Below are 23,127 nucleotides of genomic sequence, written 5' to 3'. Positions count from 1 at the left end.
CTTTTGCTTTTAGAGGCCACAACCTTATACTCGAGATTCAGGTACTCTATTATTCCTTGTAAATCCATTTGTCTTAACTTGCTACTGCAAATTCTACTTTCTAAGATGAATTGGATGTGACAAAATACTTAGGAGTAAGGGATAGGCCATTTTCTTTTAGAAGTCTACATTGATAGTGTTACGTTAGCAGAGCATTTGGGTGTTACAATTAATTTCTTACTTTAATAGGCAATTATTAAAAGAAACAGTCAAATAATGAAGTGTGAACTCAGGATCTTAAATATTTAGTATTAAGAAAATTAGGAAAATATTGCTTCTTGAATAAGCTTCTTTTTTTTTTCTCTGCTTATGCTTCTTGAATAAACTTTTTATTTTTCTGCTTAAAGCCAAAACCAAAAATTATTCCATACGATGTCGTATTCATTGAATTTGAGGTTTTTGTCTTGTAATGGACACTAAAGGAGAATGTTTGGTGTTACAATTTGACAGATACCAGCAAATGGGGGAATGCTTACAGCCCCGTATGCATTCCATGGGCGAGATGTGTCGCGAGCATTGCTAGGACTCACAAGTTTGTTTGTGATAATCAATGCAGTAAGCTCATTCCAAATTGATGGTATGCCGATGTTCGACCTCATTGAGTCCAAATATACGAGCAGAATGAAGAGGGCGTGTCCATGGTGGCTGCGCTCATTGTTCAGGGCTACGTTCGGATATGTGTGGTTCTTTGTGCATCCATGCTTCCTGTGGCTTAAGATCAAGAAGCCCAAAATGATGAGTAGCCTGGTTACCGAACTGGGTGTTCGGCGTGGTGGCCATGCTTCTGGGTGGTGCATCGATTGCAGCCGAAATTTATGTTATAACTTATAATTGACACTGACATGGAAGCCAAGTTCTTCCACCCTTGATAAACCCACATTTGTTGTTGGTCTTTCTGATTTCTGATTTGTGTGTATTGTTTGTATACGATATCTGTCATTCAGTTCATAATATCACCTAAAAGTCTCTCTCCTCTATCTGATATTCTGATTGCTTTCATTCAGACATCACCAACTCAAATTGGCATACTAAGAGAAAAGCATCACAAATTTCATAAAGATTTCTATAGCAAGTAGAGAGCAGAGACGGCATCCATTCAATTGGAAAGCGTAGCCTAGCCCAATCGGATCAAGAAATGTTGCAGAAATGTACTGATTCAGAGAATTTTTTTCCCCATCACATGTCAATCTTTGATTGGTTGGTGCACTTGTTTCACAAAAACAATGAAACAGGCTGTCCATACCCACATATAACAATAGGATCGTAACAAATTTTCAAGGTTCAGTCATAAGAACAAGAACTCACAAAACAATCCTCCTTTTTCATATGGCAAAAAATCCAGAGGACCACAGACCATCGCAAGGCAAACCCTGTAAGCCCACACCGCAAGGAGATCTTCTACTTCTACTTCTACAAAAAACCTGAAACAATTTGTGGGGAAGAATTGCAAGCAAAAAACAAAAAAATGAAAAATCATGTAAAAGGAACAATGCTAACAATGTCAGCAGCATCGACAGGTTAAAACATCCAAGCATGTGTAGGGTCTTGACTTAATTTCAAGTTCCTGTGCAGATGGAAGTGGTTCCATCCTGTATATGCTGCTGCGGGCAAAACAGAACTCGTACAGATTTGTGCAAACTCCTTTACTGAAAGGATACACTCTTTCAGGAATCCCTCTGCAATTGACATAAAGAATTTAGTGAATTACAATTGAACTAATACAATCAACACATGCATGATTGTTAACTGTTCCATTGGGTCATTTTATTACACCACCCCCAAGGTGTCCATTGTATCAATGCATTATTGCAAAACTAGTTGTCCTTCCATCTAAGGTGAGGTTCCCCATCTTTGACCAGAACAAGGCAAAGAGAGTTCCATTCCTTTTTAATCCAGCAAATTATCTTTGCTTTAAATATCATCACCAATTGTTCGATACATAAATATGTTACAGTAAACCATGAACAATTGCTCAATGACGGTAAATCATCACCAATTTTGTTGAATAAAGAAATATATTTCAGAAAATTACTCCTTTTATATAAGTTACCATTCAATAAATCAACACACAGCATGACATCATATTTTCATAATGCACCAAGTGATGAATTAGGCTACGTTTAGTTCTCGGAAATTTGGAGGAAAAATGCAAGGGAAAGAAAATAAAGAGGAATAGTAGAGGGAAAGAAAAAATGAAGGGAAATAAAAAAAAAAAAATTTAAGTCGATAAATTATTTTTATACACTACCTCAAAGGCTCAAACTCATTTCATTTATTTTAACTTTTCTATATAAGAATTAAATAATTTGAAAATGCATAAGTTTCTAACAATTTTTAATTATATTTGATTTTCTTTCATATTTTGTATATTACAATCAAACGTGAAAAAATCATTTGTCTGGACATTTTTTCTTTCCTTGGTACTTTCTAAGAACCAAAATAGCCTTAGTGGCTTGAAGTCATCAATTCATAAGAACTAAAATGTTAAATGTGTTCTAAGCATAATCACAAGAGCATAAAAGAATTAGCAAACCTTAGATATGGAATGCGTCTACGCCTTACAAGCTCATAAGTAGTTTGGTTTGTTGCAACAAGATAGCTGTAGAAAAGACAATCAGGACTAGAACACTTAAGAGTCATGCCCTTTATAGCAACATACTGGCTAAAGCTATAATAATGCAATATACATATTCACCAAACAACTTATGGAAGTAAACTAGTGAAGCATAACATTAAAACATATGACTAAAATAGGAACAATAGAAGCAGATCATAGAAAGATTCAAGGATAGCAAACAAGAAGAAAGCAATTAGTAGTAGTACAGTTTGACTTCTATATTACACAGCATATAAAGCTACAGATAATAAATCATATCATAAACATTATGATACTAAGAAAAAAAATTAAATTAGTTCATAACTGAGAAAAACTTACCTATGGAAAAGTAACAGGAGAAGCAGAAAAATCAAGGAAATTGACAAGGTAACCAACAGCACTATCATAATTGCATCCATCCACCTGCCAACAATCCCAGAGCAGAATCCAATTATAAATTTCAATTAAAGCAAGAGGATTAAAAACCCTCCATAGATGGCTAACTAAAATACCATAACAAACCACAACAACCAAATAATTACAAGACACCACCCCTTGTTTTTTAAAAAAAAAATGCTTGGCAGTGTAATTGTGAAAGAGCACCAAGACCATTAGACATTGCATGTATCAGCTGTGTTAAATTTCAAACATAACATGAGAAGTTGAAACATTACCAAGCCCTTGATATGTTAGCTTTCAAGTATGAGATATACAAGATGCCAGTCCAGAGGCATAATGCTGTCTCTTCACAAATGTACCACCTGGTATAACAAAATAGGCCTTAGTTAGGAAAATATAGCAACGTATGAAAAAAAAAAAAAAAAAGAAAGGAAGAGGTGTTTTGACAAGGACCTATAGTATTTTAAACAGCTAACCCTTCATAACCATTCAATGAGAAAAGTGGTGGAGCCAGAAACTTTCAGTAAAGGGGGCAATGGTGATAATATGCATTATAATAACCATAAATAAATTTGAAAAGTAGATGACGGTACCCTCATTATCATTCAACAAACTAAGTAATTTATTAGAGAAAGATGACTACAAAATTTTCAACAATTCTATTAATTTTTTGTAACAAAAAAAACACATTTAAAAAAAATTCAAAGAATTCAATAATCTCTCTAATAAATTTTAAGAGCTTTTCAAATAAACTAAATACAAATCAATTGAAAGTAATCCGGTCTTTTATTTAAGAATTATCTAGCGTATAGTAACATGAGAGTAGCACTATCACTAAAACATAAACAATTCTTATTGTCTATGATTTAAAGTATCCTATTCAGCCATATTATAGCATATGGTTAAAAATAAACATAAACTCTCTTAAGTTGAATAATTAACTAGAATATAATCCAATATAATCATATAGTTCAGTTGTAAATTAGCCATCATTTAATTAAATCTCAAAAAGTTTTAAACAAAATAAAATTTTCAAATTGAAACTAAAGAGAACACAACACTAAAAAAATTATTTAATAAAATAAAATAGTTAGCATACGAAAGAAAGAAAAATAAATTAGGATAATAGTTACAAGAGAAAAAAATGATGAAGATGGGATTAAAAACAGAGAGAGGTCTGCTTATTTACCTATCAAAAAAGAGAGAGAGAGAGAGAGAGAGAAGGGGGGGTGGCAGGGGCGACGGCTAGCCTTTTTTCTTCTTTTTTTATGCCAATTTGCCTTCTGAAATTTCAAAATAAAATTTATATTTTTTTAGGCAAGACAAAGCTGCCATTTTCCATTTTATTTTGTTCAAAATAATCATACAAAGTTCAAAAAGAGAAAAAAAAAAAAGGCGGGAGAGAGGGGGGGGCCTTGTGCCCCACCAGCCCCTTACGTGGTCCACAACTAAATGGAAAGAAATTTTTATTTTGTGCTAACAGCTACATAGCTGCCTCTAGTGTGCACATTTCTATAGCTGGTAGCATAAGTATGCATTTCCTAATCATGGTTAGTTTATTGGAATCGAATTATATAACAAATTCGAGAAGATCCAAATCAAATCAGAACTCAATGACAATGGAAATAAGTTGACAACTTGCACACAACTTAAAAGAGGTACATAAGAGACATGATAAAATGGACTAAGCACTTAGTAAATAACTGAGGATAACACTCCATTGATGATGAACAAGGGATAAACTCAATTGGTTCAACAATATAAAATACAGGGTACAATACAGATGAACAAAAAAATTCAGCCATTCACATTCAAATTAAGTTTTTAACAAATAGTTTACCAGTTTCAATGTTGCTTAGAAAACTTTCAAAATCCACATCAAGAGATATTTACATATAGGAAAATTTTGGAGCAATTGGTGAATAACACATCAGAAAGACATAAACTCACCAAAATCGACAATGGTTGCCCTGGCCTATGCATGTTCCAAGCCAAACACAATGATGATCAAACTGAAGAACGCATTTGTCACAATCATGGCAATGCTTTGCTCGTGGAGGCTGCAAATATGGTGAGTGAAGAATAAAAAATGGTTAATTAATATTAAAGGAACACAAGAGATCATTAAATTTACAATCTCAAATGAATGTATGATTTCTGATCACAAAAAAAAAAAAACATATATATATATATGAATGTATAATCAATGTTTTCATAACCAGACCGATCATTGAACAGAAAAAGTCATCTTTTCTGGGTTCAATAGTCAGACCAATGATTGAACCACGATTGAACCGGTAACATAATAAATATATAATTCATATATTATTAAAAGAATATCCTACGGCCAAGGAAGAAAATTCATATGTTAAAAAGGATTACCCAAGGAAATCAATCAGATTTATTTTATTTTTTCAAGAGTACTATTATTGTATTTATACAATCTTTTAATAAATTCATGTCACCAACAATAAGATTGATATAGTCCATTCAAACCCAAGTTGTGTGAATTCATCCAAAGTTGAGGTAGCCCCAAAATAAATTCACATGTCTCCAATAATTTTTTTTTTTTTTTTTTTTTGATAAATAAAGAGATTGTATTAAAAAGCCACCAAAGCAGTGGCTAGAATTACAAGAAAGAAAAAAAACGCCCCTCACACCCTAGCTAAACGCCAAGGCCCTAGGAGCAACCCAAAAACCACCCTTAACGGGAGACCACCCAATCAACAAAATCAACTAAGGTTGAGGGACCATCTTTTATAGACATTTTTGTCTCCAACCAAAGAAGATAAACAAAAGATGACTTAAGCCTTTGAATTGACAGCTCTATTTCCTCAAAAGCCACTTTGTTCCTTCTCTTCCAAACCGTCCAAAATAGGCACAATGGACTTGCTTTCCAAACACCCTTCCTCTTCTTACCCACAAAGGTCCCATTCCACCCCAAAAACATCTCCTTCACCATGGCTGGCAGCACCTACTGCACCCCGAACAAAGAGAAAAGCAACACCCAAAGAGTCCTTGGCTTTTCACAATGGAGTAGAATGTGATCAATTGATTCTTCGTTCCTTTGGCAAAGGTAACATCTGTTCGCTAGTGCCAAACCTCTCCTTTGAAGCTGATCTAGGGTGAGGGCCTTCCCCCACGTTGCTTCCCACCCAAAAAAACTCACTCTAGGCTGCACCGAGACTTTCCAAATAACCAACGAAGGGAAGGAGGCTAGATGGCCTGATACTAATGATTTGTAAAGAGACTTAACTGAAAACTTCCCACATTTAGTCTTTCTCCAAATCTCCCTATCATCCACACCTTGCTGAATTCGTTTCCCATTTAAGGCCACAAAAAAACTGCACACCTCGTCCAACTCCCAATCATTCAACAGTCTAGAAAACAACGGGCTCCAACTTCCCCCACTCTCATTGTACCTCCAAACATCCTTAACCCAAGCATCCTTAAAAACCGCCAAAGCAAATAATGAAGGAAAAGAAACACAAAGAGGTTCACCCCACACCAAATATCTTTCCAAAACTTTACCCTTTGCTCATTCCCCACAACAAAAAATAGCCTACTTTTTACAACTTCCCAATCCTTCCTAAGAGTTTTCCACAACCCCACACCATACCCCCCCTTTGCTTCCTTTGAACTCCATCCCCCCCGCTCCTCCCCATACTTTCCCCTAATCACTTGGTTCCAAAAAGCCTCTCTCTCAATAGCAAATCTCAACTCCATTTACACAAAAGAGCCTTATTGAGGATAGAAAGGCTCTTAACCCCCAACCCCCCATTACACTTCTCAAGGCAAACCAGATCCCACCTAACTAGATGAAGCTTCCTCTCAAGAGCTCCACCTCCCCATAAGAAATCCCTCTGAATTCGCTCTAACCTCAGTCTGACTTTTCTTGGCATAGAGAGCATGGACATAAAGTAAATGGGCATACTAGCTAGAGTACTCCGAATCAAAGTGATCCTACCTCCTTTGGATATGTATTGGCTCTTCCATCTAGCCAATTTTTTCCTCATTCTCTCCTCCACACTGTCCCAAACAGCCAACGATCTGTGTAGCGCACCTAAAGGCAACCCCAAATAAGTGGTTGGAAGACTTCCAACCTTACAACCAATAGCTGCAGCCAACTCCTCTGCATCATCCACACAACCCACCGGAATAAGCTCACTTTTATCAAGATTAATTCTCAAACCCGACATGGCCTCAAACCACATTAAAATCCAACTTAAATACAGCATTTGATCCTTGGAAGCTCCACAAAAAACCAAAGTGTCATTAGCAAACAGAAGGTGTGACACTTTAACTCCCTCGCCACCCCTGCTCCTCGCCTTACAAGCTGACACAAAAACCCCCTCTACTGCACTCCTCAGGAGACTACTGAAAGCTTCCATAACCAACACAAAAAGGTACGGAGAGAGAGAATCCCCTTGTCTTAACCCTCTAGAGCTTTGAAAAAAGCCTGAGGAAGACCCATTCACCAAAACGAAAAAACTGACAGTGGAGATACACCACTTCATCCACCTAATCCATTTTTCCCAAAACCCATCTTACTCATGACTAAAAACAAAAAAGACCATTCCACATGGTCATACGCCTTCTCAATGTCCAACTAGCACATCACTGCCCCTTCCTTACTTTTTAAAACCGAGTCTAAAACCTCATTAGCCACAAGAACAGCATCCAGAATTTGCCTTCCTTTCACGAAAGCATTTTGAGCCTTGGAGACCACCTTCCCCACCACCGTCTTTAACCTATTGGCTAGAACTTTAGCCAACCACTTATACAGACCTCCCACCAAGCTAATAGGCCTAAAATCCCTTAAGTCTTCTGCCCCTCTTTTCTTTGGGATCAAAACAATAAAAGTAGCATTAAGACTTTTAACGAAACGGCCATGATTATGGAAATCCCTAAAAAACCCCATGACCTCCTCTTTCACAAACTCCCAAGAAGATTGCCAAAAAGCCATAGTAAATCTATCAGGCCCAGGCGTTTTATCCCCACAAAAACCTTTAAGAGCCTCCAGCACCTCCTGCTCCGAGAACGGCTCCTCCAGATTAGCTGCATCCACAGCCTTCAACCTCTCGAAAGACATCCCTCTTATGCTGGGTCTCCAACCTCCCACAACAGACAGCATAAATTTAAACTCATTCACCACCCCATCTCTAACCTCATTCTCTTCTATTAACCAAACTCCATTTATTTTGACCCGGTATAACATGTTCCTCCTCTTGTGAGCATTGGTCATCCTGTGGAAGAAACTAGTGTTCCTGTCCCCCTCTCTCAGCCAAACTTCTCTTGATTTCTGTCTCCACAAAATCTCTTCCAACAACACCCACTTTTTAAAATCCTCCTTTGCTTCTCTCCTTGCATCCACCTCCTGAACAGAGAGAGGCCGAGTTAATTCCACTTTGTCCCAGAAATCCACCTTATTCAAAGCCAAAACCTTATTGACTTCCACTTTATCAAACTCCAGTTTATTCCAATTTCTCAACAAAGGCTTCAAAGCTTTCAATTTAGAAGCCAGCACAAAGCTCGCAAACCCACTAAAATTGAGGCCCACCCACCACTCCTGCACTTTTTCTTTGAACCCTTCTTCCTTCAACCACATATTCTCAAACCTGAAAGGCATCAGACCACTCCTAACTCCTCCCCCATCTAAAAGAATTGGAAAATGATCCGATATCGGCTTAGGAAGGACACACTGCACAGTCCCAGAGAAATGATCCTCCCACTCATTTGAGACCAAAAACCGATCGAGCCTTGAATGGGCTCCCTTCCAAGTGAAGGAACCTCCTTGCAAAGATAGGTCCCTCAACTCTAAATCCTCAATAATCTCCGAAAATCTCCTCATTGAAAAAGATAATCTGCCTCCCCTATTGCTTTCCACAAGGAACCTCACAACATTGAAATCCCTTGCCACACACCAAAGATCACTCCAAAGACCCCTCACCGCCCTTAATTCAGCCCCAAAATCCTCTCTTTCTTTCTTCAACGAAGGCCCATAAACCCCAGAGAAAATCCAACAGAAATCGTCCTCACAGCTTTTGAATTTGTAGGATACTGAAAAGTTCCCCACTTCCGCTTCCAATAATTGAAGCACCCTCTTATCCCAGAACACTAGCACACCACCAGAAGCTCCCCTTGAATTTTACACCTTCCAGTCCAGACATCTTCCCACTCCGAGGCTTCTAACTATCATCCCTAACATTTCCTGCATCTTGGTCTCCTGTAAACACACCAAATCCACCTTTTGACCCTTGATCAACGCCTTAATCACCTTTCTTTTCTCTCTATCATTAGTCCCTCTAACATTCCACGACAAAACTCTTAATTTCATGACACCAACCTTGAAAATCCCCTCACCCCTCACAGAACCGACAAAACTCCAACTTCAGTTAGCAATCTGAAGTAACCCCGCACTCTTTCCATTACCACAATAATTCACTGAGCACTCAAGCTTTTTCAATTCTCTCTCTGATTTGGATACCTTTTGAACCTTCCTTCTTTTTCCTGCCGCACCGCCCTTACAATTTTTTCACTCTTCCATTCTTCTTAATAACAGTAGAATTTCCCCCTCAAAACCCTCCGTAGGCATACCCAAACACCGGCAAAGATTCACAAAATCTCCGTTCATCCACAATCCCAGCCCACTTCTGTTCTCTTCCTCCGAGGCTCTTCCCACAACTTCTGTCGGCATTTCTCCCCCCTCACTCTCCTTAACATCCTTCTCCATGTCATACGAAATTTCTCTCTCCCTCCCATCAGCCTCAATAATCCTCAACGGGTCAACCCTCCCTTCTCCATTCACCAAAGGTGGCCCCTCGAACGCCACCAAGTCCCGATCAGCCACAAATCCCTTTTTTTTCCCCCACAGAAAGAAGAAGAAGAAGAAGGAAGTCCCCAATCCCCAAAGCTAATAAAAGAACAGGTTACGAGATGGGGGTACCTGGAACCTTCCTCCAAAAGAGCCTCATCTGCTCCAGTCGTCCCTCCTTCTTCAATCCACAGCACAGTGCCGACAATGGCCTCGACGAGCCTTGACTCCACACACGAAGAATGAGACACAGGAGCCCTAGCTTTCTTTAAACCTCCATCGTAACCCATCTGGGCCACATCCTCTTGAATGGGCTGGCCCAAACCCCTGAGCCCGCCTTCCTTTAACATTCCCAAAGACGGGTAATGACCCTCTTGACTAAGGCCCGCTCCAAATCCTTCATGGGCCTCGAGCTTCCCCAAGCCCACAGGCTGCATGCAGCCCCCCTAGGCTCCCACCTTCTTAAAGCTTCTCCCCTTACTTGACTCAGCCCAACACACACTAGGCCCACTACCTTTTCCCCTTCAAACCACTCCTTCTGAGACAACACCCATGTTCTCAACTGCTCCCTTTCCCTTCCCATCAAATTCCTCACCTGCTTCAGTACCCCTCGCCATATCCCGGCCATGCCCCACAGTATCAGCTCCCACCTGCTCATCACTACCCTTCTCACCTGCTTCCATAGTTCCTTGTACCCACGATGGCCCCGCACTACTTCCCACGTGTGAAGCCAAGGACCCTTCGTCTCTACCCTGTGGCCTTTCCCTTCCTTGCACCGGCACTGTCACCGACACCTAAGGCGGCACCTGCCACCAAAGTTGAATTGCGAAGCACATAGAGCCCACCACCAGATTTAATGTCCTCGATAAATCCTTACCATCCGTCTTCACTAAAAACCTAGCCCACTGAAGCTAAGAGAAGTTGGTTGTGTCGTCATCCACTGCAACCAAACCTCCACAGCTATCCCCCAATTTTCTGAACACTTCCTGGTTCCAGAAATTAAGGGGAAGTCCCACCGCCCTCACCCAGCATTGGTTTGTATGAACTCCAGAACGAAAGCAACCTGCTTCCGGTCCCCATCTCTCTAAATGAAGTACCTTATCCTGAAAACGTCGATTAAGCATGATGTTCAAACACTTGCTCACTATCAATAGCCCCATGCCTTGTATCATAAGTGAAATACAGTTTTATTATTTATTTAATTTTATATTTTATCATTTTTATTTGTATTTCATCAATTTTATAATTTTATGATGTTATATTCTTATTTGATTTTGGTATTAAAAAAAAAAATTAAACATGTGTGAAACTCTAATAATGTAGTATAATTTCCCTCATCTCTTTTAGGCTCTCAGAAAAAAACAGTGAAGATGGGAAGATTAAAAAAAAAAATTAAAAAGGTCAGGTGTCTTCCCTTTTTGAAAAAAGAAAGGGAAAAAAAAAAAGATAAGATGAGATGAGAAGACTAAAAAACATTAAAAAAAAAATTAAAAAGTAGGGTGCAGTGACATAGGGGAGTGTGCTGAGCCTCCTCACATAGAGGATGAAAAAATAAATAAAAGCTTTTAGAAAGTAAGGTGGAAATCTGTGTTGGTTACCTAAGGGAGGGAAAAGTCAAAAATAGTAGGCGTTTAGGTGGCCATAGGAGGTAAAAGATCGGCTGGTTCACCGGTTGGACCAATGGTTCCACCGATTCAACAATAGTTCAATGCCAAAAATGGTTTGATAATCGAACCGAATCTCTTATAAGACCAGTCAACAGTCAGACCGGTCAAACTGGCCAGTCCGATCCAATTTTTAAAATATTGTGTATGATATCCACAATTTCTTGCTTATTGTTATTCAACTAATTTCATATCATACACTCTTGTAGGGATTGTTGTATCATTTGATCTGCATACCAGAACTGATAAAATTCAAGATTATGCAAGATAATACACAAAAGATCTTTTCTTGGCTCTCTTCTACAGAATTTCATGTGTGAACTTGGATGTGCAAATTGAGTAGAGGTCCTGGAGAAGACCAAGGAGTGGCCTTCTAATTGGGTTACTATCTTGCCCAAAGAGGCATATTTTCTCCACCTAATCATTCAATGATTTTGTTCCCTCTCTGGTTTGCATCCCAGCCATCCCCTTCTTCATGTCTTTTTATTAAAAGAATGAAGTGGGACCTCATTCAATCCAAGGATTGGTCAAAGAAGCTAATGGACTACTCGTTCTTCCTAGTGCCTTTCTAACTTTCATGACAAACCAACTAAATTGGCAACAGAGGCCCATAACAGCTCCTTACCAGTTTAATATAATACAGATTTTCACAAACATCATCAGAATTCTGGTACTCTTATGGTTGAATCATAAATCAAAGAACATAAGGTGACCCCAACAGCAATTATGAAAATCTTCATTAGTGGGCAAGAGACAGAATGATATGATTGCAGTAATATCACACAATTATGCATTCCAAAGATCATTGCAGATATTGATTCATGCATTCAGGTGTATCATACAAAAGATGAATAAATAAGAAATAGTACTACCTGCAAAACATTACAATATGTGCAAGTCCAAGATCTGCAAAACCAGGAGGAAGAGATCAGTATGATCTTTGGGAATTCTCAAGTACACAGACTCGGTTTCCCACCACCCTTCTACACTCGTTGATGAATCATTTATTTAAAAGTATAACTTAGGCAAATAGTGGAGAGGAACATTAATCATATCAGATATTAGGGAAGGGAAATCCCTTTGCAAGAGGTATATTTAGACTGATCTTCATCAATGAGTACACTGCTATAAGTATATTTAGAATATTTTCCATCAATGATTATACTGCTAGAACTATGTTTAGAACAATCAAGTATCCTACTGAGCCCTATGATGATGGCTTGAACTCTCCCTTATGATGTAGGACCACCAATACATTGAAACCTGACATTTATGGTCATTGACAACTTATGACAAACTGATAAGCTTTGAGGGCTACAACAAGATAATTTACTAAGTATCTCTTTATTTGCCATTGTTAAAGAGTTTACACATGTTATTGGATTCAAAACTAAATTAGGTGTACTGAGTGAGAAAACATTTAAATTTACCAAGGTCTTCATTTTCAGCTTCAATTAAACAAATTTCTCTCAGGATTTGGATATAATATGTAAGTTTTAAATGGAATTGAAGTTTAACTAAAGATTTCACACAACCACTCCAAAAATGAATTTATTCCCCCTCAACATTCCCCCCCAACAACCACACCACCCTCCCCAAACGCCCATGGTAAATCATCATTAGTTTGTCAACTTTGTCTATTGGAGTCTCAGAATAGGAACTCTTGAGAGCATTATAAGTTCTTTAAAAATAAGTAGTTCCCCTAAGCAATAAGGACTCTCATAATCTAGAAATTTCCACTCAAAGAAATTATACTACTTCAAACATCTCATGACAAAAAGGTTGCATGAGATGAAAATGAAGATCAACATCCTGCATCAAGTGATGCAAATGACTTCTTTAATTTGCAGTTTCCCTTGTCTAGCTGCCCTGATTAAGATCTGTATAAGTTTCATACAACCTCTAATCTTTACAACTACATTTTCAAAGTGGCACTTTAGACCTTCCTTCTGCAATCTTTTCTACCTGTCCTTCCAGTCTTTCATTTTCCAAACATTTTTTTTTTTATATAGGAAAAGATCTAATATATTAAAAGCACCTAACAAAAGGGAGCGCAAAAGCCTTCGTTCTCCAAAATATATCCACAAGTAAGCAGATCTTACATCTTGAATTGGCTTCAGGAAGTACATCCTTATGCCCTTCTCTACCAATCTCTATTTTTTTTTAATCTCTGTGGCTACAGCGAACTTTAGTCCAGGCAATTACCAGAAGATGTAATGACAGTTTTTCTCAGCTCATTGATAATCGTAGCATCAGATAAATGATAAAGGTTTGTGATTTCTATGCCTGGAACAAAACACATACAAAATAACCTAACAAATAGCATTCCAGAGTAAATGTCAATTTTCAAGAGATAGATGAGGGATGTGAATTGAGGAAGATTATATGCATGTTTTTATGTGTACATGGTCAATAGCAGCTCCTGCAAAGCATTGCCAAGAGAAATGCATCTAGACAACCTCTGAAAGGATTCCTTACCTAACAGATGAACCAGGAGGATACATGTCCATCACCAGCTTTGTCCAAGAAGTTGCATTACTTCCCAAAGGATTTTTTCCTGACTGACTTCCATCCACAGTAATGACATAGCTTCCATTTTTGCTTGAAGCAGGTTGTCTTTGCTTGATCATGGCAAAAATAAGGTAAACGGTAAGACATTGCAACTAATATTTAACTTAACTCACATAGCAATCTCATTAAATTATCTCCACATGATTAACCAGTTGACGCAGGTATCAAACTACAAATGTGCAAGTAAATGGAATAAGTGCTCACTTTGAGGTTGTTGATGTCTTCCTAAAGATAGCATCTGTCTCATTAGCAGCCCTCATTGCATCAAGGACATATCTAAAAATTTCAGAATGGGAATAAAACCATCATGTTAGACTGAGAATGGAGTACAATTACCATAGAGTGCACATTTTCTAAATTCAATCTTGAGGAACTAACAAAATGCACTGTCATTTACCCTGGAGAAGAACCTGAGGTAAAGAAATATTGAGCCACTGTAGCAACAAACAGCAACAAATATATTGCAGTGTACCTTGACAATGGGGAAAAAAGAAAGAGAGAAAAGTCAAGGAAATAATACCAAGTGCTAAAAATAATATAAAAAAAATTATCTGATTAGCAAAAAGAATTTCTGAATACGAATAACCCAAATTTCTTTGCAAATAACCGTTTTGAAGAGCAAGCTAGATAACTCGGCAAAGTACGAAAATACACTAAGCCATGGGTACATTTGACTAAGTAGTACTTAAAGGATACTTGAATAGTTCATATTCTCTATTTAGATGTCTTTCTTATATACTCTTGGAAGCAATAAATCTGATATCAAACTCTATCAGTTGAAGGAGAGATAATATTTCTCATTGCACCAAGAAAGGAATCTTGTGGCAGCTTCTCTTCTCTTCTCTTTGTTTGGGGTATGTTGAATATAATGTATTTATAGTATATTATCTTTCCTTGTTAATATAGGTCACATGTATGGTAGTTAGGACTCCTAGCCTTGTATATATATATATATCTCTCAATTGTAAGTGCACATTTTACATGAATGAGAATTAAGGTTTTTCTCCTTTCTCTCTCTCTCTCAACATGGTATCAGAGCCAAAGGAAAAAACCTAATCTTTTTTTCGGTTTAGCCGTGTAATCAATTCCGGCAAACCGTCCAGTGACCGTGTTTCACTCCGGTCCCCTCATTCTCTTCCCGAACCACTCCGGACAACCTCATCGCCGTCGGATCTCCACCACGCCGGCAACCTTTTCCGGCGACCTATTTTCCGGGAAACGACCACATATTCCGAAACGCCGGAGGCTGATCTACACGCCAGTGGAAACCCCACCGGAAACCGGCATCTCACGCGCCCCCACGCGCCGCTCTTCTCCTCCGGACTGTCACCCACGCGCCGGCGAGTGATGACGCGTGGCTCACTTTCCGGCCACTTCCGACACCTCTCCAGGCTCGTCCGGCGCCGTCTTGGCCTTCTAGCCCTCCGGCAGTCCTCCCCGAGCCCTGCATCTCCATTTTTTCCCTGTTTTTGGCTTTCTTGCCATTCCGGCCACCTCCGACAGGGCTCCCCCCCATCTCCGCGGCTTGGGTGCTGCTTCTCTTCCTCTCCAGGGCTCTCTTCGATCCAAATACATGAATATGACCACCAAAAATCAGATCTTTACCTCTGTTATCTCTGGATCTCCTATGATTACCTCAGAGAAATTGGTTGGCAGTGAGAATTATCTCTCCTGGTCTGCCTCTGTTGAACTTTGGTTCATGGGTCAAGGTTATGAGGATCACTTGGTTACCCAGGAGGCAGATATCCCTGAGGTTGACCGCGTACAGTGGAGGAAGATAGATGCACAGTTATGTAGTGTATTATGGCAATCGGTTGATCCCAAGATTCTTCTTCATCTTCAGGTCTATAAAACTTGTTTTAAATTTTGGACTCAGGCCAAAGGATTATACACGAATGATATCCAGCGTCTTTATAAGGTGGCTTCTGCTATTGTCCATATCAGCCAACAGGACTTGGATCTATCTACTTATATTGGTCAGATTGCCTCTCTTAAGGAGGAGTTCTTGATTGTGATGCCTCTTACTCCTGATGTTGGGGCTCAACAAACACAGCTTGACAAGTTCTTCATGGTCCTTACTCTTATTGGCCTCCGTCCGGATCTTGAGCCTATTCGTGATCAGATTCTTGGTAGTTCATCAGTTCCGTCCTTGGATGATGTGTTTGCTCGCCTCCTCCGTATCTCGTCCACTCAGACTTTGCCATCTGATAGCGCTTCAAATTCTTCTGTGTTAGTTTCTCAAACTACCTCTCGAGGAGGACGCAGTGGTACTCGAGGTAGAGGCCAACGTTCTCATTGCACCTATTGCAATAAACTTGGCCACACTCGCGATCGTTGCTATCAGTTACATGGAAGACCTCCTCGCACTGCCCATATGGCCCAGTCCTCTGATTCTCCGCTGCCTCAGCCTCCGAGCTCCTACGCTTCTCAGACATCTCAGGCTTCTATTGCCTCTGTTGCCCAGCCTGGTAATGCCTCTGCCTGCCTTACCCACACATCTTCTCTTGGACCCTGGATTCTAGATTCTAGAGCATCTGATCACCTATCTGGTAATAAGGATCTTTTCTCCTCTATTACTACTACCTCTGCTTTACCTACTGTTACCTTAGCTAATGGTTCTCAAACTGTGGCTAAAGGTATTGGTTTGGCCCTTCCTCTGCCTTCTCTACCTCTCATTTCTGTCCTTTATACTCCTGAATGTCCTTTTAATCTTATTTCCATCAGCAAAATCACTCGTACTCTTAATTGCTCTATTACCTTTTCTGATAAATTTGTGACCTTGCAGGACCGGAGTACGGGGAAGACGATTGGCATAGGACGTGAGTCTCAAGGCCTCTATCACCTCACCTCAGATTCATCTCCTGCAGTTTGCATTTCCACTGATGCTCCTCTCCTCATTCACAATCGTCTGGGCCACCCTAGTCTCTCCAAGTTCCAGAAGATGGTTCCTCGTTTTTCCACTTTGTCGTCGCTTCCGTGTGAGTCATGTCAGCTTGGGAAACATACTCGTGTCTCGTTCCCAAAGCGTTTGAATAATCGGGTAAAGTCTCCTTTTGAGCTTGTCCACACTGATGTTTGGGGTCCTTGTCGGACTGCGTCTACTTTAGGATTTCAGTATTTTGTCACTTTCATTGATGACTATTCTCGATGTACTTGGTTATTTTTAATGAAAAATCGAGCTGAGTTATTCTCTATTTTCCAGAAATTTTATACTGAAATCCAAACCCAGTTCAATATTTCTATTTGTGTGTTACGCAGTGACAATGCCAGGGAATATTTTTCAGCCCAATTTACTTCGTTTATGTCTCATCATGGGATTCTTCATCAGTCTTCTTGTGCTCATACTCCTCAACAAAATGGGGTAGCTGAACGCAAGAATCGACATCTTGTTGAGACAGCTCGTACTCTCCTCCTCCATAGTAACGTTCCTTTTCGTTTTTGGGGGGATGTTGTTCTTAAAGCTTGTTATTTGATTAATCGTATGTCCTCCTCTGTCTTACACGATCAGATTCCTCACTCCCTTCTCTTCCCTGACCAACCACTTTATTTCCTTCCTCCTCGTGTCTTTGGTTGTACTTGTTTTGTTCATATTCTCACTCCTAGACAAGACAAGCTTTCCGCCAAAGCCATGAAGTGCCTCTTTTTGGGATATTCCAGACTTCAGAAGGGTTATCGTTGTTATTCCCTTGAGACTCGTCGATACTTTATCTCCGCTGATGTCACCTTCTTTGAGGACTCACCATTCTTTTCCACCACTTCTGAGTCTCTTCCTGTTTCTGAAGTCTTGCTCATTCCCATTGTCTCCCCACCTGATGCTATGCCCCCTCGACCACTTCAGGTTTATCATCGTCGCCCTCGTGTCGTTGCTCCTCTCCCTTTTCCTGAGGCACTTGCTGACTCACTTCCTATCCCTTCGGCTTCACCTACCCCAGCTCTGCCTTCTCCTAATGACTTACCCATTGCTGTTCGGAAAGGTACTCGCTCTACTCGTAATCCTCATCCTATTTGCAATTTTTTGAGTTATCATCGATTATCTTCACCCTATTCTGCTTTTGTTTCTGCTATATCCTCTGTTTCTCTTCCAAAGAGCACCCATGAAGCTCTTTCCCATCCAGGCTGGCGACAGGCAATGGTGGATGAAATGGCTGCTCTGCACTCTAATGGCACTTGGGATCTTGTTGTTTTACCCTCTGGTAAATCTACAGTTGGTTGTCATTGGGTCTATGCAGTTAAGGTTGGTCCTGATGGTCAGGTTGATCGCCTTAAGGCCCGCTTAGTTGCTAAAGGCTATACTCAAGTTTATGGTTCTGATTATGGTGACACATTCTCCCCTGTTGCCAAGATTGCTTCTGTCCGCTTGCTTCTCTCCATGGCTGCTATGTGTTCTTGGCCTCTTTATCAGTTGGATATTAAAAATGTCTTCCTTCATGGTGATCTTGCCGAGGAAGTTTATATGGAGCAACCTCCTGGTTTTGTTGCTCAGGGGGAGTCTGGTTTAGTGTGTAGGTTACGCCGTTCTCTATATGGCTTGAAACAATCTCCTCGAGCATGGTTTAGCCGTTTTAGTTCTGTTGTTCAAGAGTTTGGCATGTTTCGCAGTACAGCAGACCATTCAGTTTTTTATCATCATAACTCCTTGGGGCAGTGTATTTATCTGGTTGTTTATGTGGACGACATCGTCATTACAGGCAGTGATCAGGATGGTATTCAGAAACTAAAGCAACATCTTTTTACCCACTTTCAGATCAAAGACTTGGGGAAACTCAAGTATTTCTTGGGAATTGAGATAGCTCAATCCAATTCTGGTGTGGTCCTTTCCCAAAGGAAGTATGCTTTAGACATCCTGGAAGAAACCGGTATGTTAGACTGTAAACCGGTAGACACACCTATGGATCCGAATGTCAAACTTGTACCAGGACAGGGGGAGCCTTTAGGAGACCCCGGGAGATATCGACGGCTCGTAGGTAAATTGAACTATCTCACCATTACTCGTCCAGACATTTCTTTTCCTGTGAGTGTTGTTAGTCAATTCCTACAGTCACCATGTGATAGCCATTGGGATGCCGTAATCCGCATTCTTCGATGTTTCAAAAGTACACCAGGCCAAGGTGTATTGTACGAGAACAGAGGTCATACTCAAGTTGTTGGTTACACAGATGCAGATTGGGCTGGCTCACCCACAGATAGACGTTCCACTTCAGGGTACTGTGTTTTTATTGGAGGTAATCTAATATCTTGGAAGAGTAAGAAACAAGATGTAGTGGTCAGATCTAGCGCTGAAGCCGAGTATCGAGCTATGGCTTTGGCAACATGTGAACTCGTATGGTTGAGACATCTTCTTCGGGAGTTGAGATTTGGAAAGGATGAACAGATGAAACTCATCTGTGATAACCAGGTCGCATTACATATTGCATCCAATCCAGTCTTTCATGAAAGGACCAAGCATATTGAAGTTGACTGTCATTTCATTAGAGAGAAGATCGCATCAGGATGTGTTGCTACAAGTTTTGTTAATTCAAATGATCAACTAGCAAACATCTTCACTAAATCTCTCAGAGGTCCTAGGATTAAATATATTTGTAACAAGCTTGGTGCATATGACGTATATGCTCCAGCTTGAGGGGGAGTGTTGAATATAATGTATTTATAGTATATTATCTTTCCTTGTTAATATAGGTCACATGTATGGTAGTTAGGACTCCTAGCCTTGTATATATATATATATATATATATATATATATATATATATATATCAATTGTAAGTGCACATTTTACATGAATGAGAATTAAGGTTTTTCTCCTTTCTCTCTCTCTCTCAACAAGGTAGAATGGGTGATGGCAGATTCAGTTAAAGGGGCCCCTCTTAAGTTGGCAAGGGAACTTTGTGGGGAAGAGAAGAAAAAAGCTTGAAAGTCTGCCCCTTTATGCATTTGTTGGACTATTTGGAGTGAAAGAAACAGGAGGTGCTTCGACAACGCGGAAAAACCAGATCAAGTGTTCAAATCCTCCTCCTTTTGCTCACTTTTGGAGTGGGTGAGGGTGGGCTTAAATGATGTGACTATATCTATGGTAGACCTAGTCGATTGGCTTGGTGTCATGTAAGGGAAGAGGCTATTGCTCTTGCCTATCTCTTGTATTCTTTTTGTTCTTGCCTTGGTGCCCTTGTATACGTCCTATGTACTTTGGTGTGTTTTTTGATAGGCGTTGTTAATATATGTTTTTGCTTGCTTATCAAAGAAAAAATATATATCTTGTGTGTGTGAGTGTGTTTGCGCGTGTGCAAATAAGCATTCATAAATAACCAGTTATTCTTCTCCAGCTCTCCCACTAGATGTTTATAACATTAGAATTACAACCTACTCTAATCAAGGCTGTGAAAGACTTCATTCTAAGCATATTGCAAGCCCATTCAGTTTCTCCCTTCCAGACTTCAATTGGTCAAGCAAGCATATATTTATTGTCAATGCATGCCCAGAATATGGAAGGATAAGCAAAGGGCTTGCAATGGTTCTTCTGCAGAATGCACAACTACCATTTCAAATGACACTCCCACTCAATCAATCTGTCCTTGGTGGAGATATTTCCTCCCTTAAAAAAATGAACCATATCGGAATGACAAAAAATGGCTTTAAGGAACCAAATTAAGTAGTGACATGGGACCTCCAATATAGAACTCCTCAAAGTGTTACATGGAGAAGCAATTCCATGCCTCCCATATTTAGTAGTTGATCATACCACCCTAATCCTAGCCAGTGAATAAGGAATAACTCTATGGATGCCTACTCACCTTTTATAGCTCCACTGAGTTCTCTCAAGGATGAATTCTTTGGTTATCTACTATTTTACAGTTCACCAATCTTCTAAAAACTGAGTCAAGAGTAACAGACAGACCAACCTGATCAACAAATGGGCCACAAGGCAATTGTTATCAAACCAGAGGAAAGTTCTTCTAGTGGATCTGACAATGTGCTTAGCAAGAGTATGGAAAAACTTAAGAACTGGGTAAACTGTTTATTGTCAACCAAAATTCAGTATTTGCCCTCTTTAATCAGCTAAGGGGCAGTTCCTTTTCACTTATAACTAGAAATTCATTATCTTCAAAATGTTACTAGTAATGATCGACCATTTTCCCTTCAAACAAACTTGGGTAATTCACATTCAATTACATTTTCCCTGCAATCAAATCCAGGCAACGCATATTCAATAATGACTCGGCAGTCATTTTAAATACCAAAATTTCATAATTTCGCATGTCACTTTCCCTTCCATGATGCAGCATGACATATTATCGACCAATCTTCAAAAAACAGAACCAAGAAAGTTACTGGCTCAATGCAACCCAAAACCATTCTATTCAAATGCTTAGGGTTCTAAATCACCAATATAAAACCTAACCTTCACTAATTAAACTCCATAATTATCAAAATTCAAATACTTAGGTCTCTACTCATCCAGTATAAAATCTAACCTTCACTAATTAAATACGACAGTCATCAACTGGCAACACAGTATTTGGAGGCACAGACGTAAAACTTAACACCACCTTCAGCACAAAGTCCATGTTTAAAATTGGCAGGAAAGAAAAACAAGATTTGAGCTCAATAGAAAAGAAGAATATTATAAAACCCCGGAGTTGTTTCAATACCATGGTTCCTTCTTTGTTTTTTCTATCAAGTCGCTATCAAACAGAAAGAGAACGCCCACGTAAATGAGATGCAGAATCACCAGAGCCACCTTCAACCCCAACGAAGATCTCCGAGCTGAAATTCACAAACCCAAAAACAAAAAACAACACGAAAGAAACACAGAGACAAAAAAAAAATAGTGAATGCTCCATTCGGTAGCTGAGAAAAAAGATGGGAAACTAAAAGAAATCAGATTCTCTGGAATCCCATATTTTCAACTGACCCAAGCACCACTTTTCCCCTCATCTGACTTTCAAAAACATTTTCCCTCATTTCCTCTCGCTTTCCCAGACACCAAACATAGGGCTAAAACACAAACAAAAAATTCGAATCACAACGAGAAAATGTACCGGGATCGGAGAGGCAGGGAAAGCAGCGAAAGCATCTCTCCGACACTCGATCCCATGGGTCTCGGAACGGGCGGCACATACCCAAGATTGTCATCAATTCATCAAAAACATTAGGATCCCAATCACCACTCTTGCCCGATAACCGTCCAACAGATCCTAACAAACTTTCCCGATAAATTGACAGAAAAAAAAATGAAAAAAAAAAACGGCGAACTCCCCTAGAAATTGAGGAAAAGACACCACTCTCCGCTGAATAGGGACGAAGAAAACAGGATAAAAGAGCTACGAAAAAGCCAGAGAGAAATGGGGAGAAAGAAACAGAGAGAGTTTAACACGCGGCTGTATGCCTCGTTTGGGCAGCAGGTGAATCGAAGTCGGCGTATTTTTCATTTTACAGTTTTAATTTCCAGTATATTATTTTTTTTTTTCCATCATACAGTGAAATTAATGTCAAATAAATGAGTTGTAAAATAATTATAATATTATCTATATATTTATATCTTATCACCACAATAACAACTATCCAATTTACTAAATTGATTCATTATTTTCCATGTCGGATTAAGATTTGATAAAGGGTTTTGTATTTTTGTGTGAGTCAAGGATTTAATAATTAGATTCAAATAAAAAAAGAATGAAACTCGTATACATCATCATCGTTCATTTTTAAACTATGGCTTCATTCCAATTTTTTAAGCTTTAGCTTTTGTGAGCTATCCATTACTTGTGTGGATAACTCTTAAGTCCTATGGTATAGAATTTAAAACTTCGATTATAGGAATCAATTTCTATTCGCATAACTTCTTAATAATTTTATAAAACTTTTGTATAATTTCCTTCGAATTAAGTCAACATCTGTTACGGTTAGTATTTGATTCAAAAAATCTTTGTTCTAAAATTGGATGAGAGATTTTCATCTCATACAACTCCTCCATTTAGTGCATAATGAGAATAATACATAGAATCCAAAAAAATCCTCAAAAATATGTGATAATAATTGTGATTAAAA

At 39.3% G+C, this 23,127-nt stretch overlaps 1 protein-coding gene across 1 annotated transcript; it reads right to left on the bottom strand.

Annotated features, from left to right (window-relative positions):
• Positions 1 to 1,165: 1,165 nt before the first annotated feature.
• On the bottom strand, positions 1,166 to 22,489 carry LOC100263551 (protein S-acyltransferase 10). Its single transcript, XM_059736487.1, has 11 exons — positions 22,119 to 22,489; positions 21,729 to 21,843; positions 14,481 to 14,555; positions 14,288 to 14,359; positions 13,991 to 14,128; positions 12,385 to 12,418; positions 4,985 to 5,094; positions 3,310 to 3,396; positions 2,975 to 3,058; positions 2,573 to 2,638; positions 1,166 to 1,715 (listed from the first exon to the last, which is right to left on the bottom strand). Exons 1-11 carry the CDS (start codon positions 22,210 to 22,212, stop codon positions 1,541 to 1,543), a joined length of 1,050 nt encoding a protein of 349 aa, XP_059592470.1. The 5' UTR covers positions 22,213 to 22,489; the 3' UTR covers positions 1,166 to 1,540.
• Positions 22,490 to 23,127: the final 638 nt, after the last annotated feature.

Source organism: Vitis vinifera, chromosome 4 (genome assembly GCF_030704535.1).
Source record: "Vitis vinifera cultivar Pinot Noir 40024 chromosome 4, ASM3070453v1".
In the NCBI taxonomy this organism is placed as follows: domain Eukaryota; kingdom Viridiplantae; phylum Streptophyta; class Magnoliopsida; order Vitales; family Vitaceae; genus Vitis; species Vitis vinifera.
Note: the sequence above shows the minus strand (reverse complement) of the source record. Positions and strands in the feature narration are given on the sequence as shown.

Excerpts from the sequence above, each read along its gene's own strand:
- LOC100263551 (XM_059736487.1), bottom strand. The coding sequence starts at position 22,212 with ATGACAATCTTGGGTATGTGCCGCCCGTTCCGAGACCCATGGGATCGA. Across the intron at positions 14,556-21,728 it reads AAAACAAAGAAGGAACCATG|GTACACTGCAATATATTTGT; the intron begins GTATTGAAACAA and ends CCCATTGTCAAG. Across the intron at positions 1,716-2,572 it reads AGACGCATTCCATATCTAAG|AGGGATTCCTGAAAGAGTGT; the intron begins GTTTGCTAATTC and ends TGTCAATTGCAG.